This window comes from Balaenoptera physalus (assembly GCF_965194825.1).
Source record: "Balaenoptera physalus genome assembly, chromosome: 14".
NCBI classification, from domain to species: domain Eukaryota; kingdom Metazoa; phylum Chordata; class Mammalia; order Artiodactyla; family Balaenopteridae; genus Balaenoptera; species Balaenoptera physalus.
Window position 1 is genome coordinate 1,670,144 of NC_138893.1, and position 14,879 is coordinate 1,685,022.

The 14,879-nt window shown below is 40.0% G+C and overlaps 2 protein-coding genes and 1 long non-coding RNA gene across 3 annotated transcripts in view; 2 read left to right on the forward strand and 1 right to left on the reverse strand.

Moving 5' to 3' along the window:
- ZNF365 (zinc finger protein 365) overlaps positions 1 to 9,391 on the reverse strand; it is a 29,674-nt gene extending 20,283 nt beyond the window's left edge. Inside the window, exons 1-2 of the mRNA XM_082425618.1 lie at positions 4,372 to 9,391; positions 1,928 to 2,683 (exon numbers count right to left, since the gene is read on the reverse strand). Of these exons, the coding sequence (XP_082281744.1) occupies positions 1,928 to 2,670 (743 nt within the window). The 5' untranslated portion in view covers positions 2,671 to 2,683; positions 4,372 to 9,391. The remainder of the gene's footprint in view (positions 1 to 1,927; positions 2,684 to 4,371) is intronic.
- LOC309643168 overlaps positions 1 to 14,879 on the forward strand; it is a 385,106-nt gene that overhangs the window by 120,202 nt on the left and 250,025 nt on the right. The gene's annotated exons all lie outside the window — the stretch shown is intronic.
- Positions 2,051 to 14,879, forward strand: part of RTKN2 (rhotekin 2) — a 196,721-nt gene continuing 183,892 nt past the window's right edge. The window contains exon 1 of the mRNA XM_082425538.1: positions 2,051 to 2,119. The gene's annotated coding sequence lies outside the window, so the exon portion shown is untranslated. The remainder of the gene's footprint in view (positions 2,120 to 14,879) is intronic.

The following is a 14,879-nucleotide window of genomic DNA, read 5'->3' on the forward strand; positions in this document are numbered from 1 at the left end:
GAAAACACAGTAACTCTGTATGTGCATAAAAAGTACATGTGATTTTATGGACACAGGAAAGGTCTAGAAGGACAGTCACTGAACTAAACAGTGGCTGTCTCCAGAGGGTGGGGTGGGGGATGTTTGGTGAGGAGGGAGGATTTTAACACATACAATTTTACCCTGTTAAATATTTTTTTTTACAAGTATATTTAGTTTTTTAATTGGTCCTCAGGTAACAGCACTGGATTAACCATATATAACATTATCACTATGGATTCATGCATGGCCCACTTTTACTAAAGTTAGTTAACCAGTTATTTTTAATAATAAAGCACCCTTGAACACACCACCCAAAATAAAAGGTACATCCTTGACAATAACCTAGATCTATCCATATGCTCCTCCCTACCATCATATTGTTTTCCCATACTCCAGGCAACCACCACCCCAAATTCCATGTCCATTATTACTTGTGTACTTAACAAATAAAACATGACAAACAAGTAAATGCACACAATTAATTTGGTTGCCTTTTAAATTCAGTGCTCGTCAATCAAACAAATATCACTAATTTAATTCTAGGCTTTTCTCTGCACATAGAGCAACCCCATCTGCCATTTTTTCAGTGGTGCAGTGTTAGTCACCCTGGGTGCTATAGCATGTCAAGGCACTAGCTTCCCACCAGGAAACGTCAAGAGCCAAGAGAGAAACATTTTTCGATGGAGATCATCTCCCTAGGAGCAAAGTATCAATGAATCAATGGCTGATTCAAATCCGTCCTCACTACATGATTTTAAAATTATCTAGTTGAGCAGAGCAGGCTTTCCCTCTAGGTAGGCAGTAAGCATTTAGTAATAGCAAGTGATGATCTCTTTAATATATAGGGTTTCTCAGCCTCTTACCAAGTAGAGAAGCTTTAATTTACTACATTTTAAGAGACAACACAAAATAGAAGAGTGCCACAGGGCAAAGAAAGCATGAAATTAAGTCAATCTGTATAATAGAACTCAACTTATTTGAAAACCTGCCTTTTAGGCTGTTTCAGTCAATCAATTTTTACGTCCTTTGGTTCTGTGAATTCTGAGCCTCCATTTAAAATTAAACCCAACATTAAGCATTTGGGAAATAACACTGCATTGTTACATATACTTTTCTAGTTTGGGTTGAATCCATACTCATTGATAAGGAAATGCTTTTCCAAGTGTGATAATTTTTAAAGTAATAGCTTCTCTGATCACCTATAACTGGTAAAAACCCGTGTCAACTCTTTGCAAGCAGGCATGACTTAGTCTAGTATTTTACAAAAAGAAAATTCTCAAACTTAAATCAGAAGAGTATGGAAATCTCAGAAGCTTCCTCTGGGTCTCCTAATGTCTGCTTCTTCAAAATAAAAATTATAATTAACAGATTATCCGCTATTGACATGTAATTAATATGGACAGGTAATCCAAAATGGCAAAGAAGCCAAAATTATTTATATTTAGAGTATACTTGAATAAGACAGCCTCTCATGTTCTTGATTTTATTGCCTGGAGACTGTCAGTGAGACGGGAAGGGTCCCCTAGCACTCCCTTGCTGCCTTCCCGCTCAACTCCCTCCCAACCCCCTCCCCACCCCACCCACGACCGCGGCCAGGAAAGGGTCCCATGAACAGACTGCACTACTCCTCTCTCTAAAAAAATTATTTGTAGTGGTTTACAGTTTCCAAGGTGATAAGGCATTCAATATTTCGACTTTCATGTTGCTGAGCTGGAGGCCACAGTGGTGAGGGTAAATAGTATTAAAAGCCTTATGCCTCCTACATTCAACTATATCAATGGGAGATGTAGCCAAGGTACCTGCAAGTAATTAAAACCAAACCTTGCTTAACATTCGAGTGTAACTTGGGAGGGGGTGGGAAGTGCCTAAAGCAACGGGGTTAGCATCCTGTTTCAACGCCACTTACTCTTCTTTCCTGAGAAGCTCCTCTTCGGATTCCGTCAGGCGTTGCCTCAGCCCTGCGATCATCTCCACGGCCACATCCACCTGTCTATTCAGGGCCCGCTCTCGTCTCTGCACTTCCTGCTTTTTCTGAGTCAGCTGCACAAAAGCTGCCCGAACTTCCAACAGTTCAGCCGTTTTCTGGGCCAGCTCTTTGGTGAGTTTATCGATTCTCTTCTCAATGGTCCTGTCCACGGCCTCGACCATCCGATTGAATTTTTCTCTGACATGTGCCTCGAAAGCTGCTTTGGTGTCTGAGGTGGGAAGGCCAGGACTGGACCTCGGGCCATCCAGCGAGTCTGCACGTAGGTCTACTGTAGTGTAGGTCTGCACATAGGACACAGGCCTCTCTGCCACCACCTCGAATGGCTTCCTGTCCTTGCAGTGTTCATGCGAAATGCTACACAAGTTAACATAGCTCGGTTTCTGCTTCACTATGTTGCCACAGCTCTGCAATTTTCCCTGTTTCAGGGGTTCTGAGGAACTGACTAGGTCTGTGTCTTTGAGGGACGGAAAGAGGCTGCATTTTGTCAAGAGGGTTCTTTCCTGGTAGCTGTGACTGAATTCCAGATGGGCCCTCAATGAGGACAGGCTTCTAAATCTGGTATGGTCCCCACACCTCGGGCAGCGGAATGGCAGGCACACAGCGACATTCTCAAAGGACTCCTGCCAGGGGTATCTGCTTTCCTCAAAAGCCTTCTGTTGCATTACTCTCAAAGTCCTGGGCAGGGGAGAATAAAACAGGTAATTGGCACGTCTGTTTAAAAAATGCTACTGAAATGATTGTCGCTGATCATCTCCATGAGGACAGAGGCTTTTAAATTCCAAATGACTTTTGCATTTAATATCTTATTACTAAAATTAAAAACCTACAATCCATGGGCCAAATCTAGCCACATTCCACTCATTTGCATATTGTCTACTGCTGCTTTTGCACTAAACGATAGAGGTGAGTAGTTGAGACAGAGGCTCTACAGCAGGCTAAATCAAAACTACTTACTACTTGGCCTTTATAGACAAAGTTTGCCAACCCCTGCTTAGGACAAAAAAGGTGGGTAACATTCCCTTTCCACAGATGAAAAGACTGGAGCAAGGAGGTAAAGTAATTAATCCAAGGTCAAATGGACAGTGTCAGATTCCAACGTGGAATTCAAGTTTCCTGCCCTCCTGAATTTAGTACAGTAACTGCAAAAATGTGTCCTATTTTACTGATGACACTGATAAGCATGAATACAAAAAAATGAGAAAAACTCACATGAATTGCCAAAACAGGTCCTAAGACAGCAAGCTCAGCAATCTTTCCTCAAGTATAGGAAAGGTTATCACTCAAACTAGGTGCAGTGGCATTAAGCACACAATCAGCTGAAAAATTTTCAACCTGAGATTTTTGCCCTTAATTTTGTTTTTAAATTATTGCCACGATGATTTAAATCAAAGTGTTATCATAATAATGATGCCCCCCCAATACTCCAGATTTACTGAAATCTGGAAACCCAATGTGTCAAATACTATTGGACGTAAGTGGGGGCCACGTACAAGATTTTATTAAAACAGAGTGTTCTGGATGGATTTGTCTTGTCTCTGTTTTAAGATGACAACCTCTACGATGGCCAAAGTTTGAACCAGGTAGGTATCAGCATAACTCTTTTAATAACGGTAAGTTCTTATTTCCTTGCAGACATTTATTACCTTTAGCCCTAGCAACAGATGACTGCTAGCAACCCAATTCCACAAGCAGCGCATATCTATTCCCTCCAGTAAGGGTTTCTTCTTAAATGTAACAAGCGCTGGGCCCCAAACAGAGGTCTAGACTGAGAAATGTTGTTCCTAGGCCCCTCAACCTCTTCAGAAGTAGAGGCGCCAAAGGTCCCCACACAGCTAGGCAAAGCTTCCAGGTTAATAAGCCTCTGGCCCCCAAAGAGGGGACCTACTTCCTGTGCTACACCGGGCTGTTGGACCACGGGTTTTCTGGAGATAGGATGCCAACCCTGGCCGGAAACTCAGGCCAGAGGTGAAGAAGGGGAACTCGGGATTCTAGGGAGCAAGGGGAAGGGGTGAATCCCTGCATGGGGAAATGGGTAATCACGCACTCCGGGAGTACGCAAGGTTTCAATGGCCCAGAGGAAGCTCCAGTTCACAGGGTGGGCGGACAAGCCCTAATTTCCTCTGCCTAATCAGGGCAGGCTGGAAATGACTGTGCCTCGGGGGTCCCGGCTGTCCCCGCCCCTGCCCCGCAGCGTGCCAGCCCGCCGGTGCCAGAGTGGATACATGCGCACACGAGTTCCCGCAGGCGGGGGCCGAGAAGCCCAACTCCCCGCCGTGGTGCGGGGACGGGACCTACTGCCTAGCCCTGACGGCCCCCTCTGCCGCGCCCCCTGGGCCGGGCCGCGGGCGCAGGTGCCCACTTACCCGACTTGTTGCTGCACCTGCAGCTGCTGCCGCCGCTGCCGCCGCGACGCTTCTACTGCTGCGGGTGCGAAGCGGTTTTCAGCAGAGCCGTAAATCAGGCTGAGCTGGTCCGCTCCCACCCCCCGCGCACCCCCGCTCCGGGACGAGCGGCGTCCAGGGCGGAGCGTGGCGCGGGCCAGCGGGGGCGGCGTGCGCGGTCGCCGGGGACCCGCGCGCTGAGAGAGCTTATGCCCTGGGGGTCCCGGACTGCCGTGGTCCCGCAGGGGACACCCGTGCTCTGCTCAGCTGCCGAGAGCACCGTGTGCCCTCCCCCAGCCGTGGAGCGGGATCGGGCTCAGGATTCCACTGACATCACCGGGAGCGGTGCTGGGATCGCTCCCCTGGAGAGGAAGGAGGAAAGCGTGCCAGCCTCGGAGGCGCTGCGCTTTCCGCAGGCCCTGGCAGGGTTTTTTCTCACTTTACAGTTATTGGGGAGCGGGAGAGTGTGCATCAGGATGGGCATCTTCTTTGAAAATCTGCCAGCAGGAAGATCCGGGTGTATATGTTAGGACCTCTTCATCCTAACATTCCCAAATAACTAACCTAGAGAGTCTACCCTAACCTTCCTGGCGGAGTGTCCTCGTGCTAAGTTAACCGGCAGAACTAAATCTAGAAAAGTACAGGGTTGTGAATAAATAAAGAAACGAGACCCGCACCATTCGCACCCCCATCTCTGAGGGGCACCCTCCCCCCCGCAAGCAAAAGTGAAGATTTATCATCCTAAAGGGAGGTTTCTTTCCTTCTAAAGGACACTGATGACTCAGCTTTTTTTTAAAAAAACCTCTTTTGGAATATTCCTAGTCTAACTGTTGAAATATGAAACCAGAATAAAAGTTACCATTGGGTTTTCTTGTCAAAAGGAGAGGTTTTGTTCATCTGCAGACACTTAACTCAATGAATCGTCTTGACTCCATAGGGTGTCTCTCTTCTCAGAATTTACTAATTTCAACCTTGATTTTATTTTAACTGTAAATATCTCAGTAATTGTCTTATTTTTTTGTTTTTTGTTTTGTTTTGCAAATGAATCATCACATCAATGTAATTAAGAGTACAAACTCTGGAGTTAGGTGTGATTCAAATCCTAGTTCTAGAATTGAAATGTATTTTACAATATATTAAATATGGTGATTACATTAACCGAAAATTGACCTTAGAAGAACTGAACAGGCACCCGCTCAGATGTGAATACGCTCCTGAGAAGGGAACCCAGATCAGTTCCTATACCGTCTCCATGTCTGCAACACGCATATGTGTGCAGAGTCCCCTGGGTTGCAGAGCTCATAAGTGGCCTGAAGATCAGAGGCAGTCCTTTGGAATCAGACAAATCATTTCACACACCAAGTGTCAGGTAATTATGAAAATCCAGGGAGGTTATGAATGAACTTGCTCCAGACTGACTGTAAGGATTAAGTAGCATCTGATGCTACATCTTCATCTCTCTAATGCAACTAATTGCATTCATGTTTTCTGTTTTTCAACCAGTGTAATTGTGTACCTACCATCTACCAGTACTAATCACTTGCATCATTTAAGCTTCAGAGTCAGAGCTGTAATCTGGCTTTCAAGCCTCCACCAGAATAATCTACTAGAAAACTCTATTTCTGTTAAATTTCGTTGGCATGGCAACCACCACGCAACACCATGCCTTAAATCCCACAGCAGTCTGTTAGCCAGAGTGAGTCTGCAGAGAGCAGGCCGTATACAGAGACTAAAAATAGACAATTTTACAGCAAGGTTTCCCCTCCCCCACTAGGAGGAGTGTGACTTACTTGCTCCCTTTGGTGGGGTCAAACATGAGCCAGTTGAGAGAATGGGCTAATCTTCCAGTTTACAGATTTCTCCACCCCAGTGCCTGGACTAGGAATGTGGAGACCCAAGGTCTAATACCAGCTTCACTCCCTAATTAGCTGTGTGAGATTCAATGCAAGAGGGGCAACATCTCTGGGCTTCAGTGCCATCATTTGTAAAAGGCAGGAGCTGGAATGGACTAAGGATTTTCCAGTGCCACAGTCCTAGTTGCTAGTTCAGTTAATGTGTTTGTCATTTCCTTGCTAGTGTGGATGGGGTGGCTCGCAGAGAGGACATGGCAGGCAGGCGTGGTGGTGGTGAAGTTTGTCGTTTGTCAACAAGTGATTTGGCAAAAATCATTAGGTGTGATCTCTGGTAATTATAGCTGATGTACGGAGTGCTTATCACATGCCAAGGACGGTGGTGATTTTCACATAATATGCCATTTAACCTTCCTAACAAGGCCAAGAGAGAGAGATTACTAGTATCCCTATTTCATAAATGAGTAAACTGAGTCATAAAAATAGTAGAATTAATAGATCGTTTTTACATAGGTAGTAAATTATATAGCTGAAATTTGAACCCAGGCTACCTAAATTCAGAACCTGCATGCTTGACCATTATTCCATTGTATCTCCAGTGCCAGATCATTGCCTGTTCCCCTAAGGGCCCTCAAAAACTAATTGTTGAATGTGCAGTGAATGACCACTATGCTAGAAGGTTCTCAGTGCATATTATTCACAAAGCTTCAAAGCCCTTTCCTTTCTTAGTAGTTTATAATGTGAAGAGAAACCTTTGAGATATCTGCCCTAAGTGAAATGGTTGTAGAGGAGGTAGAAAACTCGTTGCTCTGAAATAAAATATACAGTTAAAATATGAGTATTGTTAGGTAATGAGTCTGAATTATGTAATGATGTGAAAAATGAATTGTGGAACTGATGTTCTGTCAAAATAAGGCCTGTTTTCTAGGACCTAGAATACACAGGCAATTTTCTCCTACTATTTTAGGCAAAAGTTATATTTGTTTTTAGAAGCAGAGAGGAAAAATAGGGCACTTAGAACTATGGGCAAGCGAGAACTGAACTTGCGAATAACATATAGGCTATAGAAATAAATCTGATTGGGAAGAAGGATTCCCACCACCTCCCCTGTCTCAGCCTCCCACAGCAGGTCCTAGGTTGTGCTAAGACCATAAGGTGAGTTGAAAAGATAACTTCTTTGGAACAGTATTATTATAAGGTGAAAATTAGTAGTGTTCTTCAGTCTCTACCTTCTAGTCTAACATCTCGCTAAAAATGAGTTGTTAGTGTACTTTAAACTTTTTATTGGAGACGAATATACATATACTAGTTTTTCATATCGTAAGGGAAAACCCTAATGAATTTTCACAACTAGAAGCATGCATGTGAGCAGCATCCAGATCAAGAGACAGCAACTCCCTGCCTTAGAACACTCCTTGGTATTCCTAGCAAGCACTTGTGCCCTCCTCCACGAGGGTAACCATCATCCTGACTTCTAACAGCATGGCACAGGCCTGCCTCTGTATGCTTCATGTGAACGAAATCCTATTGTATGGACCCTTTTTTAGTTTGGGTAGATACTGCCTAATAGTAGTCCAAAATGTTATACCAATTTACAAACCTAACAGTGTATAAGAATTCCAAATGCTACATACACATCCTCTTCAACTCTTGGAATCTTCTGACTTTAATTTAGCCATTCTGGTAGCTGTGTAGTGATAATCTCACTGTGGTTTAATTTAGAAGTCCCTCCCTGATGGCTAATGAGGTTGAAGTACCTTTTCACACGGGTTTAGGATATTTGGATATCCTCTTCTGAAGTGTCTGTTCAAAAAGTTTTTTTCTGTTTTCTCTTGTGTTGTCTTCTTCTTCTTGATTAGTAAAAGTTTGTACATGTTCTAGATATCACTCCTTTGTTAGATATACATATGGGGATTTTTTTCTCTGTGTTAATGCCCTTTATGTCTTTAAGAAATCTCTACCTATTGCAAGGTCATGAAGATGTCTTCCTATGTTCTCCTCTAAAAGCTGTATTGTTTTATTTTCACATTTAGCAATCCATCAGCAATCCATCTGGAATTAATTGTTAGGTAATGGTATAGGAAGGGGTACATATGTATATATGTATTATTCACATATCCAATTAATCCAGCAACATTTACTGAAAATACTATTCTTTCACCCATTGCATTGTTGTCTTTGTCATGAATCAGATGACCATTCGTTTATAGGCCTTCTAATGTAGTCACTGGTAGTTCATATAACTTTATATCAATCCCATGAGGTCCTCATTACTATAGCTTTATGATGGGTTTTGTTCTCAGGTAGAATGAATCTTCCAGCTTTGCTCTTCTTCTTCAGTTTCTTTAGATATCTTGGCCTTTTTTTTTTTTTTAGTATAGTATGATAGTTAATTTTTTTTAAATTTAAAAAATTTTATTGGAGTATAATTGATTTACAATGTTGTGTTAGTTTCAGGTGTACAGCAAAGTGAATCAGTTATACATATACATATATCCACTCTTTTTTAGATTCTTTTCCCATAGAGGCCATTAGAGTTCCATGTGCTATACAGTATGTCCTTAGTAGTTATCTATTTTACATATCCTTGGTCCTTTGCATTTCCATATGAATTTTAGAACCAGCTTTGTCAGCTTCTCCAAAAAAATCCTGCTAGGTTTTTGATTGGAATAGTGTTACTTTACAGATTAATTTGGGAAGAATTGACATCTTTATGATATTGAGCTTTCTAGATACTAAAAGTTTATTTATTTTTTAAAAATATTTATTTATTTGGCTGCACTGGGTCTTAGTTGCGGCATGCAGGATCTTTTAGTTGTGTCATGCGGACTGTTAGTTGCAGCATGTGGGATCAGTTCCCTGACCAGGGATGGAACCCGGGCCCCCTGCATTGGGAGAATGGAGTCTTAGCCACTGGACCACCAGGGAAGTCCCAAAAGTTTATTTCTAAATGTATTTAGGCATGTAGTTTCTCTTAAGGATTTTTATAGTTCTCAGTGTTGGGGAAATGCAAATATTTTGTGATATTTATTTTGCGAGAATTATTTTTGTGTCGTTGATATATTGATACTATTATAAATAGTATATTTTAAAATGTAACTTTCTATTTGCATATGATATAGAAATACAAATGATTTTTTTATTTTTTTAAATTTTTGGCTCTGTTGGGTCTTTTTTTAAAATTTTTATTTATTTTTTTATTTTTGGTTGTGTTGGGTCTTCGTTTCTGTGCGAGGACTTTCTCTAGTTGTGGCAAGTGGGGGCCACTCTTCATCGCAGTGAGTGGGCCTCTCACTATCGCAGCCTCTCTTGTTGCGGAGCACAGGCTCCAGATGTGCAGGCTCAGTAATTGTGGCTCACGGGCCTAGTTGCTCCGTGGCATGTGGGATCTTCCCAAACCAGGGCTTGAACCCGTGTGCCCTGCATTGGCAGGCAGATTCTCAACCACTGCGCCACCAGGGAAGCCCCACAAATGATTTTTAATTAAAGACATTTTATCCAGCAACATTGCAGATTCAATTATTAGTTCACATAGTTTATAGATTCTTTTGGATTTTCTGGAATGTAATCATGCTATCTACAAATAATGACATTTTTTTTCTTCCTTTCAAATCCATACATACACATTTAATATATTGCAATGGCTGGGACCTCCAGTAAAATATCAGTTATAAGTAGTAAGAGCTGGCATCTTTGTATCATTCCCAGTCTTAGAAGGAAAGTTTTCAATTTTTTACCATTGGGTATGATGTTTGCTGTTTTTTGTTTTGTTTTGTTTTGTATTATTCTTTAATTGTTTAAGAAAGTTGCCTTTTATTCCCATTTTGTGAAGGCTTTGTGTATATATATACATATATGTATGTGTAATACATGAGGGAGAGATAAATTTTGTCAAATTGTTTTGCTGCATCTATCAAGATGTTCATATAATCTTTTTCCTTTGTTATGTTAATGTGGTTGGGTTAATTTTTAAATGTTAAGCAGCCAATCTTGCATTCCTAGAATAAGCTCAATTTATGTATCACTAGATTCAATTGTCTATATTTTGTTAAAGATTTTTCATCTGTGTTTATGAGAGATTGGTCTGTTAATTCTCTTTCTTGTAATGTCCTTGTCAGATTTTGGAATTCTGGTTATACTGAATGTTGCATTAGAAAAACAGTTGTCTTTTTGTTTTCTGGAAGAGATTGTGCAAGATTCATGTTTTATTTTTTTCCCTTAAGTTTAGGTAAGAATTTACCAGTGAAACCATGTGAGCCTAGAGTTTTCTTTGGGAGAGATTTTTAAATAATAGATAAAATATGTTTAATAGATATTGAGCTATTCAGATTTTATACTTCTGACAGTTTTGGTAAGTTATATATATATTTAGGAATTTATCTATTTCACCCAAATTGTCAAATTTACTGGTGTTAAAGTGTTTAATTACCAAACAGTTGGCATTATTATAGTTATATTTTTGTTATTGATTTCTATCTTGATTCTATTGTGTAAAGAAAACACACTGTGATTGACTTCATTTTTTTTCAAATTTGTTGAGTCATTCTTCAAGCTTTTGGTAAAAAATCCATGTGCACTTAAAAAGGTGAATTCTGTAAATGTTTGATGCAGTGGTCTACATAAGCCAGTTAGATCAAGCTGGTCAATTGTGTATTGTTTTTACAGATTTTTTTGTTAGACTATCTTATGTGCTATTAAATGAAGTATGCTGAAGTTTTTCATTAAGAGTATGGATCTGTTCATTGCTTCTTTTCATTCTGTTCATTTGAAGCTCTGTTATGGAGTACATACAAATTTAGGATTGTAAATAGCTTCCTTCTAAATTGGCCCTTTTACAATTATGACATTTCATAATTATAATTCTTTTTACATTATGTCTGCAAGTCTGGTAATTCTTTTTGCATTAATTCTACTTTGTCTGATTTTACTATAGATATACTACCTTTGTTTTGTTTAGTGTTTGCATTGCATATTTTTTGTTGTTTTTTACTGTCAACATTCCTGTATCTTTATATTTAAAGTGTGACACTTTAAGCACAATATTGTTGTTGTTGTTTAATCCACTCTGACAACCATAAACCTTTACTTGGTGTATTTAGTTCATTTATAGTTAATATAATTACCAACATAGTTGGATTTATGTATATCATGTTGCTATTTATTTTCTATTCAGGCTGTTTTGTTACTTTTTTCTATTTTTCTTTCCTTCTTTAGGACTAATTAAATTTTAAAATTATTATTTCATTGATCCCTTCCATTTTCTTGTAATTATCTATCATTAACTATTCATATAACAGTTCTCCTAGATATACAACCCACATCCTTCTCTTACAATAGATTAATACAAATTGTTACTTTTACTATTACCTGTCTCTCACTTTGCATTATTGTTCTACATATTGGGCTGGCCAAAAAGTTCATTCAGTTTTTACTGTAAGATGGCTCTAGTAGTGCTTAGTTGTCTTTAACGTCATTCAAAACAATTTTGTTAGATTGTATTGTGACAGCTGTCATATCAGCATGCATTTAAAAAAAAACTTATCAAGACAGACGAATGGATAAAGAAGATGTGGTACATATATACAATGGAATATTACTCAGCCATAAAAAGGAATGAAATTGGGTCATTTTTAGAAACGTGGATGGACCTAGAGACTCATACAAAGTGAAGTAAGAAAGAGGAAAGCAAATATCGTATGTTAACGCATATATGTGGAATCTAGAAAAATGGTACAGATGAACCGGTTTGCAAGGCAGAAATAGAGACACAGATGTAGAGAACAAATGTATGGACACCAAAGGGGGAAAGCGGCAGGGGGAGGGTGGGGAATGAATTGGAAGATTGGGATTGACATGTATACACTAATATGTATAAAAAAGATAACCAATAAGAACATGCTGTATAAAAAAAAAGATTTAGCATAATATAAAAAAAATCCTAAAGTAGTTACAATTATTTGTAATGGAAAAAAAAAACTTATCAAAATTGGTGAATTTTTGTTAGCCATTTTAATATCGAAGATGGACGAAAGAAAGCAACATATTCGGCATATTATGCTTTATTATTTCAAGAAAGGTAAAAACATAATTGAAATGCAAAAAGAGATTTGAGCAGTCTATGGAGAAAGTGCTGTGACTGATCAAACATGTCAAAAGTAGTTTGCGAAGTTTTGTGCTGGGGATTTCTTGCTGGACAATGCTCCACAGTCGGATAGACCAGTTGAAGTTGATAGCAATCAAATCGAGACATTAATTGCGGACAATCAACGTTATACCATGCGAGAGATAGTCAACATACTTAAAATATCCAACAAGCACTGAAAATCATTTGCACCAGCTTGGTTATGTTAATCGCTTTGATGTTTGGGTTCCACATAAGTGAAAAAAACCTTCTTGACCGTATTTCCGCGTGCAGTAGAGACCGTATTTCTCTACTGAAACATAACAGAAACGTTCCGTTTTTAAAACAAATTGTGACGGGCGATGAAAGGTGGGTGCTGTACAATAATGTGGAACAGAAGAAATCGTAGAGCAAACGAAATGAGCCACCACCAACCACACCAATGGTTGGTCTTCATCCAAAGAAGGTGATGTTGTGTATATGGTGGGATTGGAAGAGAGTACTCTATTATGAGCTCCTTTCGGAAAACCAAACGATTAATTCCAAGTACTGCCCCCAATTAGACCAACTGAAAGCAGCACTCGACGAAAAGCGTCCGAAATTAGTCAACAGAAAACTCATAATCTTCCATCAGGATAACGCAAGACCATGTTTCTTTGATGACCAGGCAAAAACAGTTACAACTGGGAAGTTCTGATTCATCTGCCATATTCACCAGACATTGCACCTTCGGATTTCCATTTATTTCAGCCTATACAAAATTCTCTTAATGGAAAAAATTTTCAATTCCCTGGAAGACTGTAAAAGGCACCTGGAACGGTTCTTTGCTCAAAAGATAAAAAGTTTTGGGAAGATGGAATTATGAAGTTGCCTGAAAAATGGCAGAAGGTAGTGGAACAAAACGGTGAATACGCTGTTCAGTAAAGTTCTTGGAGAAAATGAAAAATGTGTCTTTTATATTTACTTAAAAACCAAAGGAACGTTTTGGCCAACCCAATATAATGTAAACCTCATGTGACATTATGATTATTGTTTTGTACAATTAACGCTCATTTATATTTACCAATTTAGTTTCCCTTTCTGGTGTTCTTCATTTCCTCCTGCATTTTCATGTTTCTGTTTGGGATCATTTTCCCTCTGCCTGAAGACACTTTTAAATTTTACTTTTAGAGAAAACTTTCTACCAACAAATTCCCTTAATTTTGTTTGTCTGAAATGTGCTTATTTCACCATCACTGTTTTTTTAAATTTTATTTATTTATTTATTTGTTTGTTTATTTATTTTTTGGCTGCCCTGTGCAGCATGTGAGATCTTACTTCCCCAACCAGGGATCGAACCCACACCGCCTGCATTGGAAGCGTGAAGTCTTAACCACTAGACCGCCAGAGAAGTCCCACCACCATTGTTAAAAGATATTTTCACTGAATATGGAATTGTAGGTTGGAAGTAATTTTATTTTAGCTCTCTGAAGATTTCATCAGTTATCTTCTAACTTTCATTGTGCAGGGGCTGCTGGAGTATACTACCAAGACTCTTCTTTGAAGATGGAGGTACTTCTCTTGCCTTGAGTATTATACACTCACAGAACATAGCTTGGTCCTTCCCCATCACCCTTGGATGAAGACAGTGCCTCACTCAAATATCTTCATGTGGAAACCATCCTGTGCTTGAGACAGGACTTCTCCCCTGGCTGATCTTTTTTTCTCAAGTATGTAAAACTGCAGGAGATTTCATCTTGCTTTTTAGAAGCCTAACTCCCCAATGTCCCACTTGGCTCCAGTATTCACTATGCTTTTGAGGCCCCTCAAGTCTCCAACGTGTTACTCCAGCCCACATGACCACTAAAAGCTTACTGGTTTATCTTTTCCCTGAGTAGAGGCTCTCCTTTTGGCTAAACCAGACCTTCATTCTGAACCCAGGATCAGCAAATGCCTCCAAGGAAAGAACAGCTGGTGACTGACAGCTCATTTGGCAATGAGTAGTAGGCCTTGTTATTGAATGAATGTTTATATCCCCCACAAAATCCATGTGTTGACACCGTAAGCTTCAGTGTTATAGTATCTGGAGATGGGGCTTTGGGGAGGTAATTAGGGTTAGATGACATAATGAGGGTGGGCCCTCATGATGAGATTAGTGCCCTTATAGGAAGAGACACCGGAGAGCTTGCTCTCTCTCTCTCCATGAGCATGCACCGAGGAAGGGCCATGGGAGCACACAGCAAGAAGGCAGCTATATGTAAGACAGGAAGAAGGACCTCCCCTGAACCTGATCATGACCTGGCGAATGGCAACCTGATCTTGGACTTCCACCTTCTAAAACTGTGAGGAAATACATTTCTGTTGCTTAAGCCACCCTGTCTAAAGTATTTTGTTATGGCAGCCTGAGTAGACTAGCATAGTCTTCATTGCTTTTGTAGTTCACTGTGTTTTTAAAAATATGATTTTTTAAAAAATTTATTTGGTCTTTCCTAGTTTTTGCAGTAGGAGTGTTACCCTGACAGGACTTTCCATGTCTTACT